At 37.2% G+C, this 19,948-nt stretch overlaps 1 protein-coding gene across 8 annotated transcripts in view; it reads right to left on the reverse strand.

Moving 5' to 3' along the window:
* The window catches only part of IQSEC1 (IQ motif and Sec7 domain ArfGEF 1), a 182,973-nt gene that overhangs the window by 21,451 nt on the left and 141,574 nt on the right, over positions 1 to 19,948 (reverse strand). For all 8 annotated transcript variants that reach the window (XR_006416684.1, XM_044451105.1, XM_044451104.1 and 5 more), the window contains 5 exons: positions 11,996 to 12,157; positions 7,951 to 8,073; positions 6,042 to 6,208; positions 3,691 to 3,830; positions 1,459 to 1,488 (listed from right to left, as the gene is read on the reverse strand). Coding sequence is in view for 7 of the 8 variants with exons in the window: in XM_044451105.1 (XP_044307040.1) it covers positions 1,459 to 1,488; positions 3,691 to 3,830; positions 6,042 to 6,208; positions 7,951 to 8,073; positions 11,996 to 12,157 (622 nt within the window). In the remaining variant the exon portion in view is untranslated. The remainder of the gene's footprint in view (positions 1 to 1,458; positions 1,489 to 3,690; positions 3,831 to 6,041; positions 6,209 to 7,950; positions 8,074 to 11,995; positions 12,158 to 19,948) is intronic.

Raw genomic sequence — 19,948 nt, forward strand, 5'->3', positions numbered from 1 at the left:
AAAAATCAAAATGGTACCAATCAAAACACTTAACAAAAACAAATATTTCTATTATTTTCTGTATCATATTGTATTATTCTTTCTTTGTTGTCATGTTTATTTATACTATTTTGTGCAGTATTTTTCTTAACACTTTTTCATCATTAAGTCTCCTGGTGGCCTGATTTTGCTGGGTGATTAACAGAGCATTAATATAGCAGGCTGGATCCAGGGATCTCATGAGTATAACTCTATGCATGGTGAGAGTGGGAAGAGGAAGCTATTTACACCAATTTCCCTTTCACCAGCTCTCTTCCTCCTGCAGTAATCTGTATGAGAGGCAGTAAAGGAGGCTGGAGGCTCACTCATTCTGGGAGCGGCTCTCTCAGCTGGATAACCAGCTGAGGCAACACCTGAATCCATGAAAATAAATTCATTGTATTAGGTATCCAGCAGGGATTACAATTTTGAACTTTAATGTCAATACAGGTTTTGCAACATCATTAACTAAGTGTATGACAACCATTGTCAAATGAAAGAGTATAAGGCAGTAGTTCTAATTACAATGACATCTTTAATTAGCATTTTATAGTTCTTTTTTAGCCCCAATGCAAAGCAAGTTTACAAACAACTTTACTTTCTGAAAGGCAATTCTTAAGAATAACCATTTACTGTACTGTTGTTGTACAGTTACTGTACCAATAATTCCACTTTAGCATTCATGCCACTTATTAAGAAAAGATGCCAAACATAAAGGCACATATCACCTGATTTGTTGGTTGGGACAACATACATGCTGCTTGTGCTGATTATCACCACATGGCACAGTGCAAAATTTCCTCCATAAGAAGAATATGATGCACGGACTACTTAGAGCTGTGAGTATTCCCACTGCTTTAGAATAGCCTGGCTCAAAATACTACAAAAGTACAAGAAAGAAAGCTTTTTCCTTATTATGTGATTTTGTGAGAGACTGCAGATCAATTGCCCTATTCTATTCTACACATGGAACAACTACAGTGATTCTATTTCTTATTCAGCAGCAAAATAAGGAGTTGGATTCACAGAGATATAACATACAAGAAAAAAAAATAAAACTCTACAGATAGCATTCTAGTTTTTTTAATTTTAAAAATGATCTTAAATAGAGGAATGATGTTCTAATAGCAGTTAACTAACCTGGTGAGATTATTAATACTGCCTTCAGCCCTAGTTGAGCTTTTTAACCTTGGAATGCCATTACTGTTTTGTGCGCTCTGTATTTGTGAAACTGAACCATCCAGAAAAACTACAGTCTGGTTACTTTTCATAATAACATAATTTATTAGGTCAATTATTAAACTTTCAGTCTCAATACTGTATTTTAAAACTACAGAATGAACAACTTCAAAAGTTTAAAAGAACAAAAGGCCAATTCTCAACACTATTCTTATGGGCTTTACTTATAAAACATAAATGGATATGAAAGGAAATACCTACACAACCAAGTCCATGATGTAGAGATCCAATCTACAATAAAAGAGACATATAAGTTCACTAAAATTTATAGAAACAAAGAATTGTATCATACCAAGTAAATACTTCATAATTTTACTATGTCTAAATTCCTAGAAATGAAAGCAAATCTGTGTCATCTGAGAAAGTCCAGCCCTTCAGGCAACCACCCCCTTGAGCACCTTGCCAGAAGTGGGAAATGACTGCAGGTGGATCATAGTTTGAAATAATGTTACAATTCCAAGGACAGGTTCTGCAGGAATGATCTCTTACTGCCACTTTCTGAGCAGCTGGTGGTGGCCCATCTTATAACAAGGCATTTAACACTTCTTGGTTCAAGGTGGTCATTCCTTTTCTGACTGATGTTAAACCACAAGGGGGAAGGGTTGAACCACCAGATAATAACCTGTATTTCCCTAAGCCCCTAGTTCATGCCTTAATGCAATTATTCTGACCCTGAAGATCAGAGCACACAGGACAGAGCAAATCACTGAAGGTTGCTTAAAGTTAGCTTTCAAGCCTGGTTGGAGAAGACTCTGAGACATTTAGAAAGGTTTGTTTGAAAGAATTGCACCAAGTCAATGGCTGTGGTGAAGTACCATTTCTTCACTGACATCACTGACGAAGTAGGCTGCCAAATTCTTGCGACTGATTAGGTTTGGCTCATGTTTCTGTCAGTTGTATTCAAACCCTGTGTTTCAGTGTCTTCAACTCACTAGAATATCAGGGAGTTAATGGTATTCTTAGGAATGTGTGTATCAATTGATCAAGTCCATACCACAGTTCTACACAATAACTAGGACATTAACAGGACCTCCAACTATACCAAGCTTCCTGAAGGCTCTAGGAACCCAAGCAGACTCATCACCTTTTGAGGACTTTTAACTGGGAAAAAATTAATTGGTCCACTATTCCAGCTAAGTACAAAAGTTACAATCATGTCACCAGAAGAAAAAATATTGCTACACACCTAGTTCAGGTAAAGTAATAAATAAAAGGTTAGCTATAGTTTATGAACTCTCTAGTTCAAATATATCTTTAGCAATAAACCTAGATAACTCATGATATCTCAAGTCCAATATTACTGTTATTTATTTATTAGATTTCTTAGTCAACTTCCTAAAATGAAGAATCTAAGTCATTTACAGCAGATTTAAAACATTCAAAATTTAAAACAAATGAAGCTATTATACATTAAAATATGATCACCCCATAAGCTAAAACATCAGTGACACCTATAAACAATGCAGCTACTGCAATACTGGTATACCAATAACAGCTTGCTTTACATACTATTCCAAGAATTATGAAGCTTATGTATATGAAACACTTTGAAAAAGCACTTTACATAGGCAAAACATGATGGTGGATCCCACTTTTTCCAAAAGGGTTCATTTTATCATGCAAGCACAAATCCTTACAAAACAAAAATCACAGTGGGATGGGTCACTTTATGACCTTATTTGCCAGTTATCTGTTCTTATTCTCTCAATTGCACTCTTTCTTTAAATATAAAATACAAGATGAAACAGGGTATCAAAAACAAGTCCCATGTGATATTATAAAGCTGGTTTGTTATGGTATGTATTTATTTATTCACAAATTTATATGCCGCCTATAACTGTCAAAAGCCTTCCTAGGCGGCTTAGAACTAACAACATATTAAAATCTATTAAAACAGTTAAACATCAATACAACAAACAATAGAGAAAAGGCCACCAGCATTCACAAGGACTAAGTATTATTATTTTTCAAATGTATGTCTTTGCCTGGCGCCAAAAAGAAAATAAAGATGGCACCAGGAGTTTTTCCCTACAGAGGGAGTTCTGGGGAGCAGCAGCAGAAAAGGCCCTTTGCTTATTTGCCACCCCCTCACCTCCCTGGGGGTGGCTGTCATAAAACTGATCTCAGGGGATGAGTAGGTATATGATAAAACTGCACTGTTGATGAAAATAAGGTCTTCTTGAACCCAACCTGGATTCTTTTGCAGAGGAGCAACTTGTGGAGATCCTGAATTTAAAGCAATACAAATGCCTGTTTACCAGTTCTAATTTTTAATATGAGGGTCAAATAGGCATCATGATTTTTGTACCCATTCTAGCACTAAGATTTCCAGGCCTGAGCAATTCTTAGTTTGAGAAAAGAAAAACTAATAGAACATTCTTAGCCTAGAAATTCTCAAATGTATCATAAAAACTAGGTGAAGTTTCAACTCACCGGTTTTTTTCCTACTATGAGTTTTTCAACCTTCTGAACTTGTGACACATGATCCTCATTTGTTTTGAGTTCTCGCTTTCGGATTCTCTCATAAATCCCAATAAGCATCTCTCGTGGGATATCTTCACCATCATCCACGCCTGCAACACCCAAAACTGATTGTTACTAAAAAACAGCAGCATTTCCCTCTTGACAATAATGCCCTTCTCAAACTAAGGACTCTCTCTAGCTTTTTTAGAATATCAGTTCCAAGGCAAGGCCATAGTATGTTTTATGTATTGTAAGCTGCTCAGGAAGGCCTCAGAAACTTTAAGCGGCCTATAAATACAAAATAAATAAATAAATAAATAAAGGCAACAGATCGCTATACTGTTTATCTTATCCAGTACTATAACTTTACCCTGTGTTCCACAATCTTATAGTATAATGCTTGGTTCTTAGACAGATGAGTACAAGGTCAGACAATACTTGTAAAGTGTACATGTCCATCTCATCTTACACTTACACACAACTTTTGTTAAAATTGTAAGTATTCCCCTGCTAGCTCAGATCCAGAAACAATCTAGTATAGCATCTTGTTTCCACAAATTAGTAGACCACATGCTTCTAGTATAGAATGCACTGCATTTATATATATCTAAATACCTATACCCAAGTACCTACTCTTACAGAGAATAATAAAGGAAAACTAGTTTTATATTAATGGAGTTCTTTCCTAAGCAGCAATTAAACCATTTCCCAAGTTTTAAATGGCCAGGTCCCAACAGTAAGAGCTCCCAACACAGGTCATTGTTCATCACGATTTTTGCCACTACCAGACAATTCTTAGTGAGACTGAGTAGTCAACATGGTTAACCATATAAGGACAATGGTACATGATTGGCTAGTCCAGCTAGTAATGATGTCTTTGTGCCAATCATGATGAACATGCAAATAAGTATTCTAGTGTTCCAATGCTATCATTCCCTACATGGCTTGGAATCACAGTACCTGATAGAATTGCCTCTCTCGATTGCAATCTCCCTGGACATTATGATCAAGATCTGGAACCTGCTTTTGATTGTCACCTTCAAGGGAGGCTTGGCTGGTGGCAACAAGGAGAAAGGCATTTTCATGGTAGCCCCTCAGTTATGGAATAAGATTCCAACTGAGGCCTACCTTGTGCTAATTTGAATCTTATCAGTAGTGGATTAAGATTATCCTCTAGCACAGGGAGCACTATATTACTTCATTATTATACTGAGGCTTAGGTGAACTGCTTAAATAGGTCTTATAATTTAATCTGCATAATCTATTGTAATATTTTACACTTATTTTAAAATTTTGTATGCTAATTTTATGTTTATATTATTGTCTGTAGTTTATATGGAATTTTATATGTTGTTGCAAACAGTCCATCAAGTGTTGGCTATTGGGTAGAATATAGTACAGAAATAAAACTAATAATAATAATACTGCTGTTGTGGCACATCTGTTTGGTAAACACAAATGTTCCTAGAGATTCTGTGAACTGATAACAATATTGCACTTTGATAAGATGCAGCACTTTTCTATTTCCCAATTAGTATGATGAGACTTGTAAAAATGAATGAAATTGATAGTTTCCACAAGTTCTTTCCTTTTTGTATATGTTAATTGCATCAAGGAATGAAAAGTACTATGGGATGATAGTACCATTATTCATGAGTGACACAGCAATAATGAAGAAGGAATGGTTTTATGAAATGTTAAATGTCCTCCAGTCAGAACATTTAAAAAATATAGCAACCTTGGAGAACAATAACTGTAGATCAAGGACATCATTATACAATATAATTCCTTTTAAAACTAAGTCTTTCTTGCTGTGACACACTTGCTGATTAAGGGCAGGCTCTGAATGTCTGATGTCTGTTCCTACAGAATTCTTTGCAATGTGGGCTTAAAGTTATCAAGCTCCTCACATTGATGTCTCACAAGAAAGCAGAGGGGGATTTCTCCAGAGTTTCAGCCTTCTCAGGGACTGACTTCTGTAGCATTGACTAGACTGACAGAGAAATGGGAACTGGCTAGAACTTTCACTGTTTTGCATTGTAGGATATTTTTCAGTATAGCCTTGTTGACTCTAGAACCCAAATAAAAATGGTACAGTTGCAATCATATACAGTCACCTGGGAGTAAGCCCCATTGAACTCAATGGGGTTTAATTCTGAGTGAACATCTACAATTGCTCCATGAGAATGCACTCCTGTGTGTGCTTATTCAGAAATTAAGGCCACTGTTTATAAGATTTAAGCATGCACAGGACTGAACTCTAATGCTGTAGTTTTTTACAATTGACTTTCAAAGATGAAAGATGTTTAAATGATGCCTACCTCTTAGATTCTTGACAAAATCTTCAAGTTTCATTTTGCGTTCTGGCTTCACATTTGGACTATACATATCTGTATTTAACAATATGATTGCAAAAGCCAGGATGAAGATAGTATCAGGATTTCTGAACTGTCTCACAACACCTGGATTGCATATGCAGTATCTCTGGCTACAAGACACCAAAGGAAAAAAGTGAGTCAGATTAATGAATAAGTTGATATGCTAATCAATAAACTGATCCAGTAAGGATGCAGATCTTATACTCATCTGTAAGTATATTCATTTAGTGGTTTATAATTATTTACTGTTCTATCCCATTCTCATCAGCCCAGATGATGTATTATTATGCCGACCATTTGTATCCAAATCACTCTATACTAGTTTAGATATTCCTGTGATTAAAGCTGCTCTAATTCCATTAAAGTAAGTGCCCTCAATCCTACAAACTTTCTTGTTTTGGGGAAACAAACGTGTCTAACAGTACAGTCACAGATAATTAATTACTGAAGTGTGCACAGGTTCTCCAAAACTAGATACGGCTGCCAAATCTTTATTTAAGCAAACTAATTGGAGCCAATTGCAAAATACAACTGTAATGCGGCCTAATGAAATCCAGTGTGGTCAAGTAGTTTGAGCACTCAGCTGGGACTGGGTTCTAGTCCCCAGCTGGCCATGAAACTCACTGGCCTAAACTACCTCATACATTTGTTGTGAAGATAAAGTGGAAAGGAGAGTATTGAAGACACTTCAGTTCTTTGCAGTAAAATAGTTAGGATATGACACTATATAATAAATAAATACAACAGCCATAGTGTAAAGTGGCAATGAAATTCAACCTTTTTGCAGGTGAAACATCATCATTCATGTGCAGTGCCCCATTTTCTCTGGTATCCCTGGATGCTTTTGATCAAATATCTGTATCCCAAATATGCCAGAAAAAATAGCAAACCTTTATATGTTGTGAAATATAACACAGCTTTGATTAATAGTTAATTTGCATGTCTATATGTACTCAATTGCATATTGCCTTCAGAGGGCATCTGTACTTATTTACATGCACCTGGTGTCTCTGCCAATGACTTCTACAAAGTCACTTAATATACCCACTTAATGTATTTCCCTTTACTTATAAGAATACTGGGAGATTTTTATATTTCTTCCCATGCTCCCCACCCCCAGGTATAAAGAGTATTTGTTTAGGCTTTAATAAGTTAATACTCTCTGCTCAGTTAAGCTAAACTACTTAATTAAAGGTCAACAGAGTGCACTGCAAATTATAATACAGGACAATGCCTTCCTCTAGTTGAGTGCATACGTACATTCATTTCAAGGATTAAATGGAGATCAGACAGTATTCCATTCAAAACAACAAGTATACCTGACAAAATCTACAGCATGTAATAATCTGAAAAAAGAATGGTCAAGAGACTACCTAAGCAATCACTTCTACAAAGTTAAACTAACAGAATACAATCTAGGCATATTTAACATAATAACTGTGGGCCATTGCATGTGTTACTCTAAATACGCAGCTACAGCAAAAATGTTTTTTTATACTCTAGAAAAAGTTCAGGGGTCCAGATCTCAACTTTAACCCTAGAATGGGAGGCAAGAATTTTAACTACCCCTTACAGTGTAACCTGAATTTGGCCCTCTGAATTTGTATTGCTAAACAGTGATTCATTAAAGCTAGTGGACCACTATTAAACAATATATAGTGCAGGCACAAGGTCCTGTTCTGGATTGAGACTGCAACCGGAGACAACGGGTTAAAGCCTCCTATCTCCATATTGAGGACCTGATTCAGGCCCGTACCCCTGTATTTACACTAGAGTAAAACAAAAATCCCTGGTTCTGTGACTGAACAGATGAGAAAATAAATCTTCCATGAACCAAGTCTTTGTGCCATACCTAAAAGCTTCAATGAGTCGTTCTACCTTCTGAGCTTCTCCTTGAACTCGGATATGAGCTTGAAATTTCCTGAGTGCTTCATCCAGTTCCATAGCTGAGAAGTCCATCTCATCCACAACACAGCTAGGATGAAGGAAGTATTTGATTTCTTTCATTTTGCCATGTTCCAGTTTAGAATTTTTTAAAATTTACCCTATCTTTAGTATTTTACTACTGCACTAAAATATACTTTGTACAAGATTCAATCAGCTGAAACACATAACAGTGAAAGGGCAATGAACGATTTATATGCACTACATATCAATTAAAATAGCTAATGTAAGCAAGTTATGTTTTTTCTTTATTATAAGGCTGTATCCATAATGAATACCAATCAGTGAAGGAGATCTCATTGGCAAAAATAATCAGTTTTATGTTCTCAACAAAGCTATTTTGCCCTCAATCTGGGCCTATGCTAGAGAACTGAAATTACTGCTTTTCTGAATGATAGGCAGGAACCAAAAGAACCAACTTCCTCCTTGAATGTTGGAAGGAAGGTTGCAAAAAAACTTCTTTCTTTTTCTACTTGAATGCTTCTGAGTGGGGAACATATGGGGAAAGTACTATGCCTACCTTTTTCTGACATTTAATTATTTATTAACTAGGGGTTTTTTTTAGCCGAGAATGCACTGGGGGGGGGTGTTATTTATTGTATTATTTATTGTATAGTTTTAGTATTTATGTGTTGTGAGCTGCCCCAAGGCTTTGTTGCGATGGGACGGCATACAAATGTTTTAAATAAATAAATAAATTTAGTGCACAATTATCCCTTTAAAGTGTTGTGAAAGTTAGTCATTATAACATCGCAATATTCTTTTTAGAAACCTGAAGGGGAGAAATGTGAGGAGGCTAGAGCATAGAGGGATAAAGGACAGCACATCTACGTAGGGCTTGTTTGCAAAGCTGGTGCAAAACCATAGTTTGTCAAACAATATTGCAATTATCTTTTTTTCCCCTGATGCCTATAAGGACCACTTCACAATTTATAAAACCCTGCAGATTTCTTCCCTTCTTAATTAAAGATAAGAGATTGTACATTAGAGTGAACTAATGCTGGTGTCACAATGAGAATATGTTAGATCTACACAGGGGGACCTCCTGTGTGCGCCATCCCTTGGGGAGTTGAGAGGGATGGCTGCTAGGAGGAGGGTCTTTTCTGCAGCTGCTCCCCATATCTGGAATGCTCTCCCCAAGGAGATTTGCCTGGCACCTTCCCTATACTCTTTTTGGCACTAGGCAAAGACCTTCTTTTTTAAAAATATTTTAATAGTTAATTCCACTTGACTTTTGTTTTGGATTTTTGTCCATATTTATTGACACAGTATTTTACTCTTGCTACTCAAAGACACATTTCTTTTTTCTGCTCAGTTCTCACAACAACTGCCCAATCTTTGGAGTACAACAACTTAGAAAAAGTTAGAAAAGGTCCATGGTAAGCAGGCAGCTGATGAAATGAAGCCCTTCCAGTACCAGTACTATAGTACTGCAAAAGCATGTGGGATACAGGAAGGGAATAGCAAGAAAGGTGAGGGAAAAACGTTCAAGATATCAAGAAATAAACCATGTTTTTTCAATCTTCTGTCATACAAATCTTGAATAGGGCAATAAACATGACTTGAAAAAAACACCAATCAGCATAATGTACAAACACTGGACCTTTGGTCTCAAACTAGTCTCTGGTGAGCCAATCAATCAGTTTCTTTTCCAGAAGTCTCCCTTCCATTGTACTTCTAATTTTCAAGCCTTAATTTCAAACACCGGGCAGCCCCAATAACCATTAGTATTGTTGCTAACGTAGGGCAGCATACTGTATTGCCACTGTGCTTCTGCTACTTTTATTGAAGTAGCAAAATGGATCACCATCACAACAGGAACTAGGTTCCTAAAATAAGCATGGAAATGAGTGGCAGCTCTCATTCCCTGACTGGGTTAAGCCAGTGAAGCTCTGTTCTTTGAGTTCTACCATCCTGTCCCATTCCACAAATGAGTGTTGCTGTTCCTGTCCAGTCCCTAGACCCACTGGAACAGCTGGTCAATATTGTGGTAGCAGTGCTGCTTAACTGTGATTAAGGCAGGAAGAGCTGTAGAGAAGGATCACATCAACTTGCAACCAACTTCATAATCTTTCATGATAGCAAAGGTTGTACCTCTACTGTCCTAGAGAACTTATATAGAAGCTGCCATTTTTGGGGTGCGGGGAGAATTTTTCTCATCCAAAATATTTCTTAATAAACTTTGTTCTAGCTTGACGCTTTGGCAAAAATAATCTGGGCCAAGATTCAGATATAATGCAGTGAACCTGATGCCCAACACCCACCATTTTACTACAACGGTACCCTGGCACACAAACTTAATCCGTTCCATGACTCTGGTCGCGACCCAAATTGGTCATGAGCCAAGTCAAATTTCCCCATAAGGTTCAATGTAAACAAGGTTAATCCATTTTGTAAATATTTTTTTTAATCACAGGGAACATGGGCACAATCACGGGCACACTAGTGGGGGGGAGATGGGCATGACTGCAAGCACACTTGGGGGAGAGATCTCCCACCCCCTCAGCCCAACCGTGATCGCACCCATCTTCTCTGCAGGTGTGTGCCCATGATCGTCACTGATGCGGAGTTTGCGACCTAAGGAATTTTTTTTCCTAAATTTCTGTTCGCAACCCGATTTGGTCATGAACTGAGGTGTTTGTGAGCTGAGGTACCACTGTACTTTGTGTTTTAATCACTGGACAACAGGCTTTCATTGGAAACCCTTTTCTGAAGATTGAATTATGGCACACATTCACAAAACAATTAGCAAGGACTAACAAATGAAAACTAATCCTTATTCTACTCTGTTGGTGAGCTGTCATAATCATTCTTCTATTACTTCTATAATCAAGAAGAAAAAAATAAAGTATAATCATTCTGCTAACAGCATGCTGCTGTGTTAAATAAATTCACAACACACAACAACGTATCAAAATAGATGACAGCTTTGTACCTGACATAATTTAATCTAGAATGCTTTTGCACTCTCAGTCTTGATTGTTTTAACTGAGTATCAGAATGGCATATTAAATTTCTTTGGCTACATTCCCATGCTAGCTAAGTTTAGTGCATTCAAACCTCACTGAGTTGGGCTGGAATTGAAAATCCATGTTGATTCTCTTCAGGAAAAACCCATAAGCTAGCAAGTTTTTAAAAGCCTGCTTCACTGTCCCTTTGCTGTAAGGAAGTGAAGAACAAGTGCATTCAGGAAAGGGACAAACAACTTGCCAAATGTAGAACACTGTACAGAAGCACACTGACAAGACTACATTTCCGGAGACACAAGACAAGAGCAAGCACACTGACAAGACTACATTTCCGGATCAACAAGAACCTTAGCATTCAACAATAATGGCTGATGAAAGTACTATAAAGATGAAACCAACATCATAAGCAGGTATGATATATGCTTTATGATACAAATGTAAAAATAGAAAGGATTTATTATTCAGTTTTTTCATTAGCTGTTTTACTTCTGCTTTGTTTCCTTAACTTGTTTTTAATTTTTCAGAAGAGGAATGACTAAGATCCCTGAATAAAGGGGGATTAGGTGAGCAGTTTGGTGTGGAACAGAAATGTTTCCTTTCTGAATGGGAGCAGAGCCTTACATGTCACAATTTTAGTATACAAATTGTGTTATACATCAAGTAATAACAAAGGGCTAATAATAAATACACCATTTCCTTCTGGATGAACTTAATCCCAAATAACCATGTATTACAACATAGGAAATAAATCCTTAGATACATTTTTCTGGAGTAGCCTTTCTTACTTGATTGTAAGAGTCATGAGACTTTTTAGAAAAACTGGGTTTCTTGATTAATTCTTGGTTAATTCTTACACTGTCAGGCAGCTTTCCTTCTCTGAAATTGCTTTTAACTATAAGCGAACTACTCACAGAACATGAGTTCCTTTAAAACCTGCAGAGTGTTTCTTTAAATGTATAACAATTGCTCAAACGCAGTACTTACTCTAGTACATCCCGGTTAAACTGCTTTTGTCGATTTCCAAGAAACTCTCCAATCATCTGTCTGCTCAGTCCTTTTCTCTGTAGAAGGAAATGGGCAACTCCAACAGGTGTATCTGGCACAAAGCCCCTTTCAATTAGGTACTGGATTCCTTTTTCAGGTTTTCTAAGAGGGTAAAAAAGAAAAACAGAAATCCAAAATATCCCATTAGCTTTTTCTTCTACATCACATGTTATGGACAGAGGGAGATCAAGATGGCATTGAGACTCTTACAAATCAACATGAACACTTTTTAGTGCACAGTCCTAAGTCCTACACTATACACACATAAACGTCTAAACCTGGAGACTTCATGCATCCCATGCCTGGAACCAAGTGCAATGACAGTGATCTTTCCTTTGTCTGCATATTTTATCTAGATGGTCATTTTTGGCCATCTAGTCCAACTGCCATAGAGAGGGAAGAAAGGAGGCTGGGTTGCTCACTAAAATCAGCTGAAGTCCAGTACCCCAGGTTTCTTTCCTTCAATCCCCCGCCATGCTGCCCTTCCCTAGTATGTGCTTCTTTCTGTACTGACTGTGAGTGGGTGGAGGATCTTAGATCCTGGACTCTGAATACTTCTATGGGTGTCTGGCACCCTTAGTCTCTAATGGAAAGATGAAGATCATTGTTACAATGCCAAATCAACTATGTAAAAGCTCACAGTGGTTGTTCTAAAAACAGCAAACTATTTTTTCTTCACTCCCACAACTCGTAACAGCTTTGTTTCTACACCCATTTTACTCTCAGTAGTCTCCTTCTCTTTCCTTCCCTATGAGGAACCAGGCTGGATCATACCAAAAATACTCTGCCACCAAAAGTACATACCTAAATGTCTTGGGAAGTCCACATGCAAGGAATGAAGACATGGCCCCCTTGACTGATTTCAACATCTGGCAGATATATTGCCTTTAATTCTGGAGATTTTACTAGGCCCTGTACTGAATTTGTCTAATTCTTTTAAAAACTCATCAACACTTCTGATGATAGTGAATGGCAATTATGCATTGTGTGAAGTATTTCTTGCTCTTATTGGACCCAAAACAAGTGAGCACAAAACGGTGATGGCTCTCCTTACCCGCATACTCCTTTTATTGTAAAATCAGGATACCCTCCTGGCCATAGTTGAACAAATCTAGATAATCTCTGAGGTATCCAAGATATACCCAGGGGAATTGATGAGGGAGGGAGCCACAATTGTGCAGTCCCATTCTGATGTGCTAAGTAGAAGGCAAAGTCAAATGCATGTTCCAGTCAAAGTGATCCTCTAATTTACAGATCAGAAAAATTCAAATATACATTATAGAAAACAGTGTTTGCTGAAACTTACTACCATCACTGCTGACATATTAAGAGGATGATACTGCAAGACCATTGGGTATCTGAATGGCGTTTAAAGGGCTTTAAATTATATCTCTGTAGTGAGGATCACATATGTAATATATTTCATTTGAAACTATAATGAAAATAAAAATAGGTTTAATAGTTTCATTCCTTTTTCCATTTTCTACACATTTCTGAAAATGCAAATAGGTATCTAGCTTTGCAGATGAAGGATGCAGCTTTTTGTTCAAACAAGAGAAATCAATTTTCCAAGAACAAGGTGACCTTACTATTTTTAGACCAAGACAGTCATGTAACCACAATATGTCCTTCATGCAATTTATGGGAAATAATGTTACCAAATAGTCAGTCTAGCATGCTTATCCTGCTGCATTAAACTAGTAAAAATTTGATACTTAGGAAGAAGAAATACATTTCTCTTTTGAAAACTGCATTATCATCATGTTTTAAAATCAGCTATTTCTTTCCTCTGAACAGACAGAAGAAACACAGCTAGAAATCTACTTACTAATAAATAAAGTTGTTCTTGGAGGTCAACAGGATTTACAATTCGGATTCTTACTGTCTATCTGAACTCCTTAGTTATCTAACTTCAAAGTGGATGTGAGACTGTAATAAGCTTTGGTCCTATGGTTAAATTAATAGTCTGACTTAATGATGGATACAGAGATATGAAGACAGATGTCCAAAGTAGCATTTGTAGCAAAGAAATATATGGTCAAGCAGAAAGAAGAATACAAAAGGCAAGATCAATTCAGGAATAGGTATTCTCATTAACATAATTTTTAGGCTTTCAACGATTGCTGGTAAAATTGAATATATAAACAGGTGTTTCTACAGAATATGATTAATGCATATAATGGAAAATATGTACATTCTAGAATTATTGTAATGAAGAAAACAGGAGAATTAAATCCATAATCAAAGAAGATTGGTTAGCTAAAAGCTTATACGGGGGCTACTTTATGGCTTCCTGGCATTGTGTGGCAGGTTATAGATTTATTCGAAGACCCAGACCTGAGATCCTGCAAACTCACAGCTGGAACTCCAAAGGCCAAGTCACCACCCTGCTCCCCAGCAGCCAGTACAGAAAGTACCACACCAGCTGCCCCCACTTAAGGTCACAGCAAGACCTTGGAATGAGAAGAGGGCAGGAGGCTTGGTGACAGACTTGGTGCCCCAACATTCTCCTTCTGCCTAGAGACTAAATCTAGACAGCTTAAAATGGCTATCTAGAGAAAATTCACAATGCAGATGCATAGTAAAGCCATAATTTATTTTACTTTTCAAGTTTGAAGGTTTACATGGATCAAGCCTGTGGAGCATAGCTTGTGCCCTATCTCATGTTACTGAGGAACATGATGCAAATAGGTTGGTACATCCACAAGACAAGGTTATGTCCTGCCTTTATACTAAATGGCATTTTTAATATAATGTGTTCTACATTTTGTAGCACGGTATTCAGTGTGCATTGCTGCGCATTCCCACAAGTCTTTTTCACTGAATGTTAACTTCATATCTGAGCCTTAGCATTTTAATTGTTTTTAGTTGCTTTAAATTCTTTAAGGTTTCAACAGCTGTTTTTTTATAAAGGCAGTTTTTGTAAACAAAAATAGCAACAGAAACAAAAGAAGAATAAAATTACAGACCTTTCAACACATTTTGGAATTAAACAGTATAAGGGCCATTGTGGTATAATTGTTCAAAGTTTTTGAGAAAAGAAGAAAAACCTGTCCTCACCTCAAATGCTACAGAACTGAAATCCAGAAACAACCATGCAGGGATTATTTACAATAAAGAACAACAAACAGCAGGTGAAAGCTAGGTATGTGGACAAAACATCACCTGTATCTACAGATTCATGAATTCAAAATACTGATCTTCATTTTAATGAACAATCTCATTTCAAATTAAGATTTCCTTGGCAAACAGCTAAGTAAACAGCCAAATTCACTTCAGGTAAAACGGAGGAATTCTTCAAGTGCATGAACACGTCCCCCCAATCAGTTAATAAAATAGTCTAAGTTGTTTATGTAAAGCAATTACTATGCATATTACACCATAAGGCTGTTCCTTTTGCTATGTGCAATGGAAGTGACTTTGAACTTCCATTGCACACACAAAAAATGGAACATATCCATGATGTACCTTAAAGATAAAGATACTAAAAGACTAGGTAGAACAATGCCTTTGTTAAGACCAACTAAAATGTCACAAAGTTATGAACTATACTGAGTTCTTCAGATCCTCTATGCAGTGTAGATGTTAAGCAAAACAACTTGGAGGAAAAAAGTGCAAAAGCCTGCAATTTGTAACACTCTTAAGATGAAGTGCACAGGGTTTTAGGCAGCTTTAATTAGATTAGAATCTTTTAAGTGCATAAGAAAGGTCAAGTTTTACCAAGGGCTTCTGGGACAAAGAAGCCATACTGTATGTGTGTTATTTCTCTCTCAAAATCTGTTTAGGGAGTTTGTTATTGAAATCCTGAGAGGAGCCAAATGCTGAAAGAGTTGCGCACGGATGCCAGCTGTTTTCCTTGATTACATAGTGTTTATACTTGCTTTGTAATTCAAGATATTTTCACGTTCACACATGTGTGTTAGGTTTTAATGTTCCTCTCCTTTGGTTAGTATTATTCTTGACATGTTACAGGCTTGCCTTTCCCTCCTGCTCTGCCCACTACTAATAAACTGTCATAGTCTAAATAGTTGGAAGTCATCTGTCTGTGTTTTTCACTTGAGACAGTCTTAACTAAACAGAATTCCAGAGAAGGTAACTCCTGTCCTGCATAATTATAATCAGGGCATTACATGGCTGTGATATTTATTTTAAACTTGCATTCTGCAACCACTAGTCCAGTAGGGGTCTCTAGGCCAAGCAAACTCTTCCTTTTATACTTTGATCTACATTTCAGGATAATGTGTAGATATTCTGATTCACACTCCAGGGGTGCTTCCAGATAAGGTTTTTATCCTGCAGTTTCTTAAGCTCCTTTAGAAAAATTTACAAATGGTCAGGATTATGCCATTTTCCAACTGCAACACTTTCACTGCATTGCTTATCCTGTCTTTTGAATGAATCTGTTGAGCAATGAAGGAACGAGTAATCCCTTCATAATATTCAATGTTGTTTGAATAGTAGCACTAGGAACTTTCTACTTAGAATTCTGCTTAATCCTAATGTGGAGCTTTGTTATAGAGAATTCTATGCTCAGAAGCTCAGTACTCAATAGATCAGATATAAAGAGAAGCCCCACACCTGTACTTTTAAAACAGCTAGTATTTCACTGAACTGTATTGCCTGAAATGATTCATGCTAGAATTTTTTCTGACTTATTACAGATTTTTACGCTTTGTAAATGGAAAATAACAAGGTGTTTCTCTGTAATGTTGCTGTTGTGGAGTAATTGTCAAAATATCCTACATACTAAACTCTTACTAAGATGCCATTAACATTCATAAAAATTTATAACATAAATTTCTCGTATCTATATTTCTATATTATCTTGTATGTTTTGCAAAACAAATCTGGCGGATATTGGAAAGGCAGGTCTAGTTAAATGCTTTACATTAAAGGATTACAATGTTTATCCATGGATACATGGGTCTGGCAAACAGTAGGCACAGCTGAATACATGCCAAATGGACTTAGGGCACTATTCAATATATTTTAAGCCAGTTCCAATCTTTATTTGGAAATATGCCTACTTTGCCAATGGGAACTACTTCCAAGTAAATACACACTTATAGGTTTTACTTGAAGTGCCCTTCTGAGTTCAGTCTAAACGTACATATTCAACACCGCAAACATTCAAACATTGTTCTGCACATTTGGCACAAAAGCTGCCTATATATGGTGATGATTACCTTCCTCCCATATTACCACGAAATTGCACTCAACTGTAGAAATTTTAAAAAGAGTTTCCTTTAATTGAATTAATGAACAATTAATGAACACATAAATGCACAAAGAGTTACATAGCTCTTTTGCAAAGAACAGTTCAGATAGCAGGCAGCCCACTTTTGGCATGGAGAAATAAGGACCCAGCATTTGACTGGCTGGTATCAATGACTATCATTTCAGTTGTGAAAGCAGTTAACCTCACAGGTGAAGGAAAATGGAGCAACTTCTCTCCCTGTGCCTGTATTTACCAAGTGATGCAAAGGAAAGAAAAATCCCTTTTACAGTAACTCTTTTACTGTGAACATCACAGTTTGATGACAGATGAAGTTTTCCCAGCAGAATTCCTCAACCCTATCAAAATATTGGACTATTAAGTATATTAATTGCAAACTTTGTGGTGGTTCTACTCCTACCTGGCTGGCCAGGTCCAGAAGGTAGTCCTAGGGAACAGTTGTTCTGCCCCATGGCAGTTGCATCATGGGGTACTGCAGGGCTCAGTGCTGACCCTCATGCTGTTTAATTTCTGTACCAAGCCACTGGGAAAGGTCATCTAGAGGTTTGGGCTGATGACTCAGCAATATGATGATGATACACAGCCCTACCTCTCTTTTACATCTCACCCAGGTGAGGCTGTTGCCGTTCTAAACTGGGGCCTGAGCTTGATAATGGACCGGATGAAGGTCAAAAAACTGAGGCTCAATCCTGACAAGACGGAAGTGCTGCTGTAGGGGAGTGGTCATCTGACAGGTTGGAGGGACATTGCCCTGTCCTTGGTGGGTTGCATTCCTCCTAAGGAACAGGGTCTGCAGTCTAGGGGTGCTCCTGGACCTGGGTTTGTCCCTGGAATATCAGGTGTGCTTGGTGTCCAGGGGTGCTTTCCTCCAGCTGTGGAGGATATACCAGCTTCATCCCTACCTGGACAGACAGACCTTGAAAACCGTCACCCATGCAGTGGTAACATGCAAAATAGCTTACAGCAATGGGGCGGCCCTTGAAGATGGTCCAGCAATTAGAATTGGTCCAGAATAGGACCACTCAGTTGGTGACGGGAGCCCCTAGAGCAGCCCATGTAACACCTATACTGAAAGATCGCCATTGGTTACCAACTGAGGCCCAGACCCAATTCAAGGTGCTTGTGCTGACAAATTAAGTCCTAAACAGCTTAGACCCCAGTTATCTTAAGAATGCCTGTGTCCATACGTGCCCTCCCAGCCTTTGAGATCAATGCGGGGGCTCTCCTGTGTGAGGGAGGGGGATGGCTACTAGGAAAAGGGATTTTTCTGCAGCTGCTCCCCATATTTGGAATGCTTTCCCCAAGGAGATTTGCCTGGCACCTTCCTTATATTATTATTGGTACCAGGAAAAGACCTTCCCTTTTAAAGAATATTTTAATAGTTAATGACACTTGACTTTTGTTTTGTATTCTTGACCATGTTTTATTGATATTCTATTTTGAATATGTTGTAGTTGGTTTTTATTGTTATTGTGAGACACTCAGAGGTGCTGTAGCACAATTGGGCAGCATACAAATGTTATAAATAAAGTAAAGTAAAGCACAGCTTCCTCAAAAATATCTATAACAAACATCCATTTTTACAAAAATGCATCTTCCCTCAAATGTTATAGTATTTGTCTATAGCCAGGAAGGCTGTCATTCAATTGAAGATAACTGATTCAAAAAGTTGTATGCATTTTAGTTGTTTAACTAAAATCATTTGCATTAACACATACTTTATGTTAAACTTGTGAATGGATATCATGTAGTGGGGATTATCTTGCAACAGCCCGTTTTTGTTTAAAGCAATGTAAAAGTAAACAACCAAAAAGTTGAACAAACTTGAATTTAATTTAAGGGAATATTTAACCAAACTGAAAAGTACAGAAGCCTTCTGAATGTTTTAAAGCAGGCAATACTTCAATAATTTATTTTTGGTCAATCTAAAACCTATCTTCATCGTTAATAGAGATGGTTTGAATTTAATATCAGGTCTTAAATATTTAAAGTGCTACAGCCAGGATATTCCTCAATGAACAGAATTGTGCTGCTGGATAAAAACAATACTGATTTTGTTTGCAATTATATTTAAACTATACAATTATAAGGCATTGCAAACAGGAATTATCTCCACAAATACCTCTATTTTATCAGAGAATTTTAAAGCTAAAATACAGATTGTTTCATGAGAAGTCAAACTTGTAAGATAAATTTGGGAAAGGACTGTCTTACATGTTATGACAAACCATGCAGTGTTCTTTTGTAAGGGTGTTCATGCCAACACATTCTCCCTTCCCTAGAACGCTTCAATTCTTTCCCTGAATTCTGGTTTCAGGTAAGCCATAGTTTAACCATTATAACCATGTAAGTTTGCACTTCTCCTCCAAACTAGAATAGGAAACCTGTGTTTTCCAATTGTGGTTTGGAAGGTTAGTACCAACAATAATTTTGTGATTCAGAAGCAAGACTAGATCATGGTTTTCCAAAAGTGCGAACGTAACTGGATGAAGCATCACAGAACCTGAAAGCCCACTCATACAATACCAAGCTATTGTTAGTGATGCACGTGAACAAGATCCCAGAAAATATATTTGCTGTCTAATTACAATAGGCTAAATTTACAATTGTTCTAAATATTCAACCCTTGATCCATTACAGCGTATTGCTACTTCCTT

This window comes from Varanus komodoensis, unplaced genomic scaffold (assembly GCF_004798865.1).
Source record: "Varanus komodoensis strain SLA01 unplaced genomic scaffold, ASM479886v1 scaffold6_2, whole genome shotgun sequence".
Lineage (NCBI taxonomy): Eukaryota > Metazoa > Chordata > Lepidosauria > Squamata > Varanidae > Varanus > Varanus komodoensis.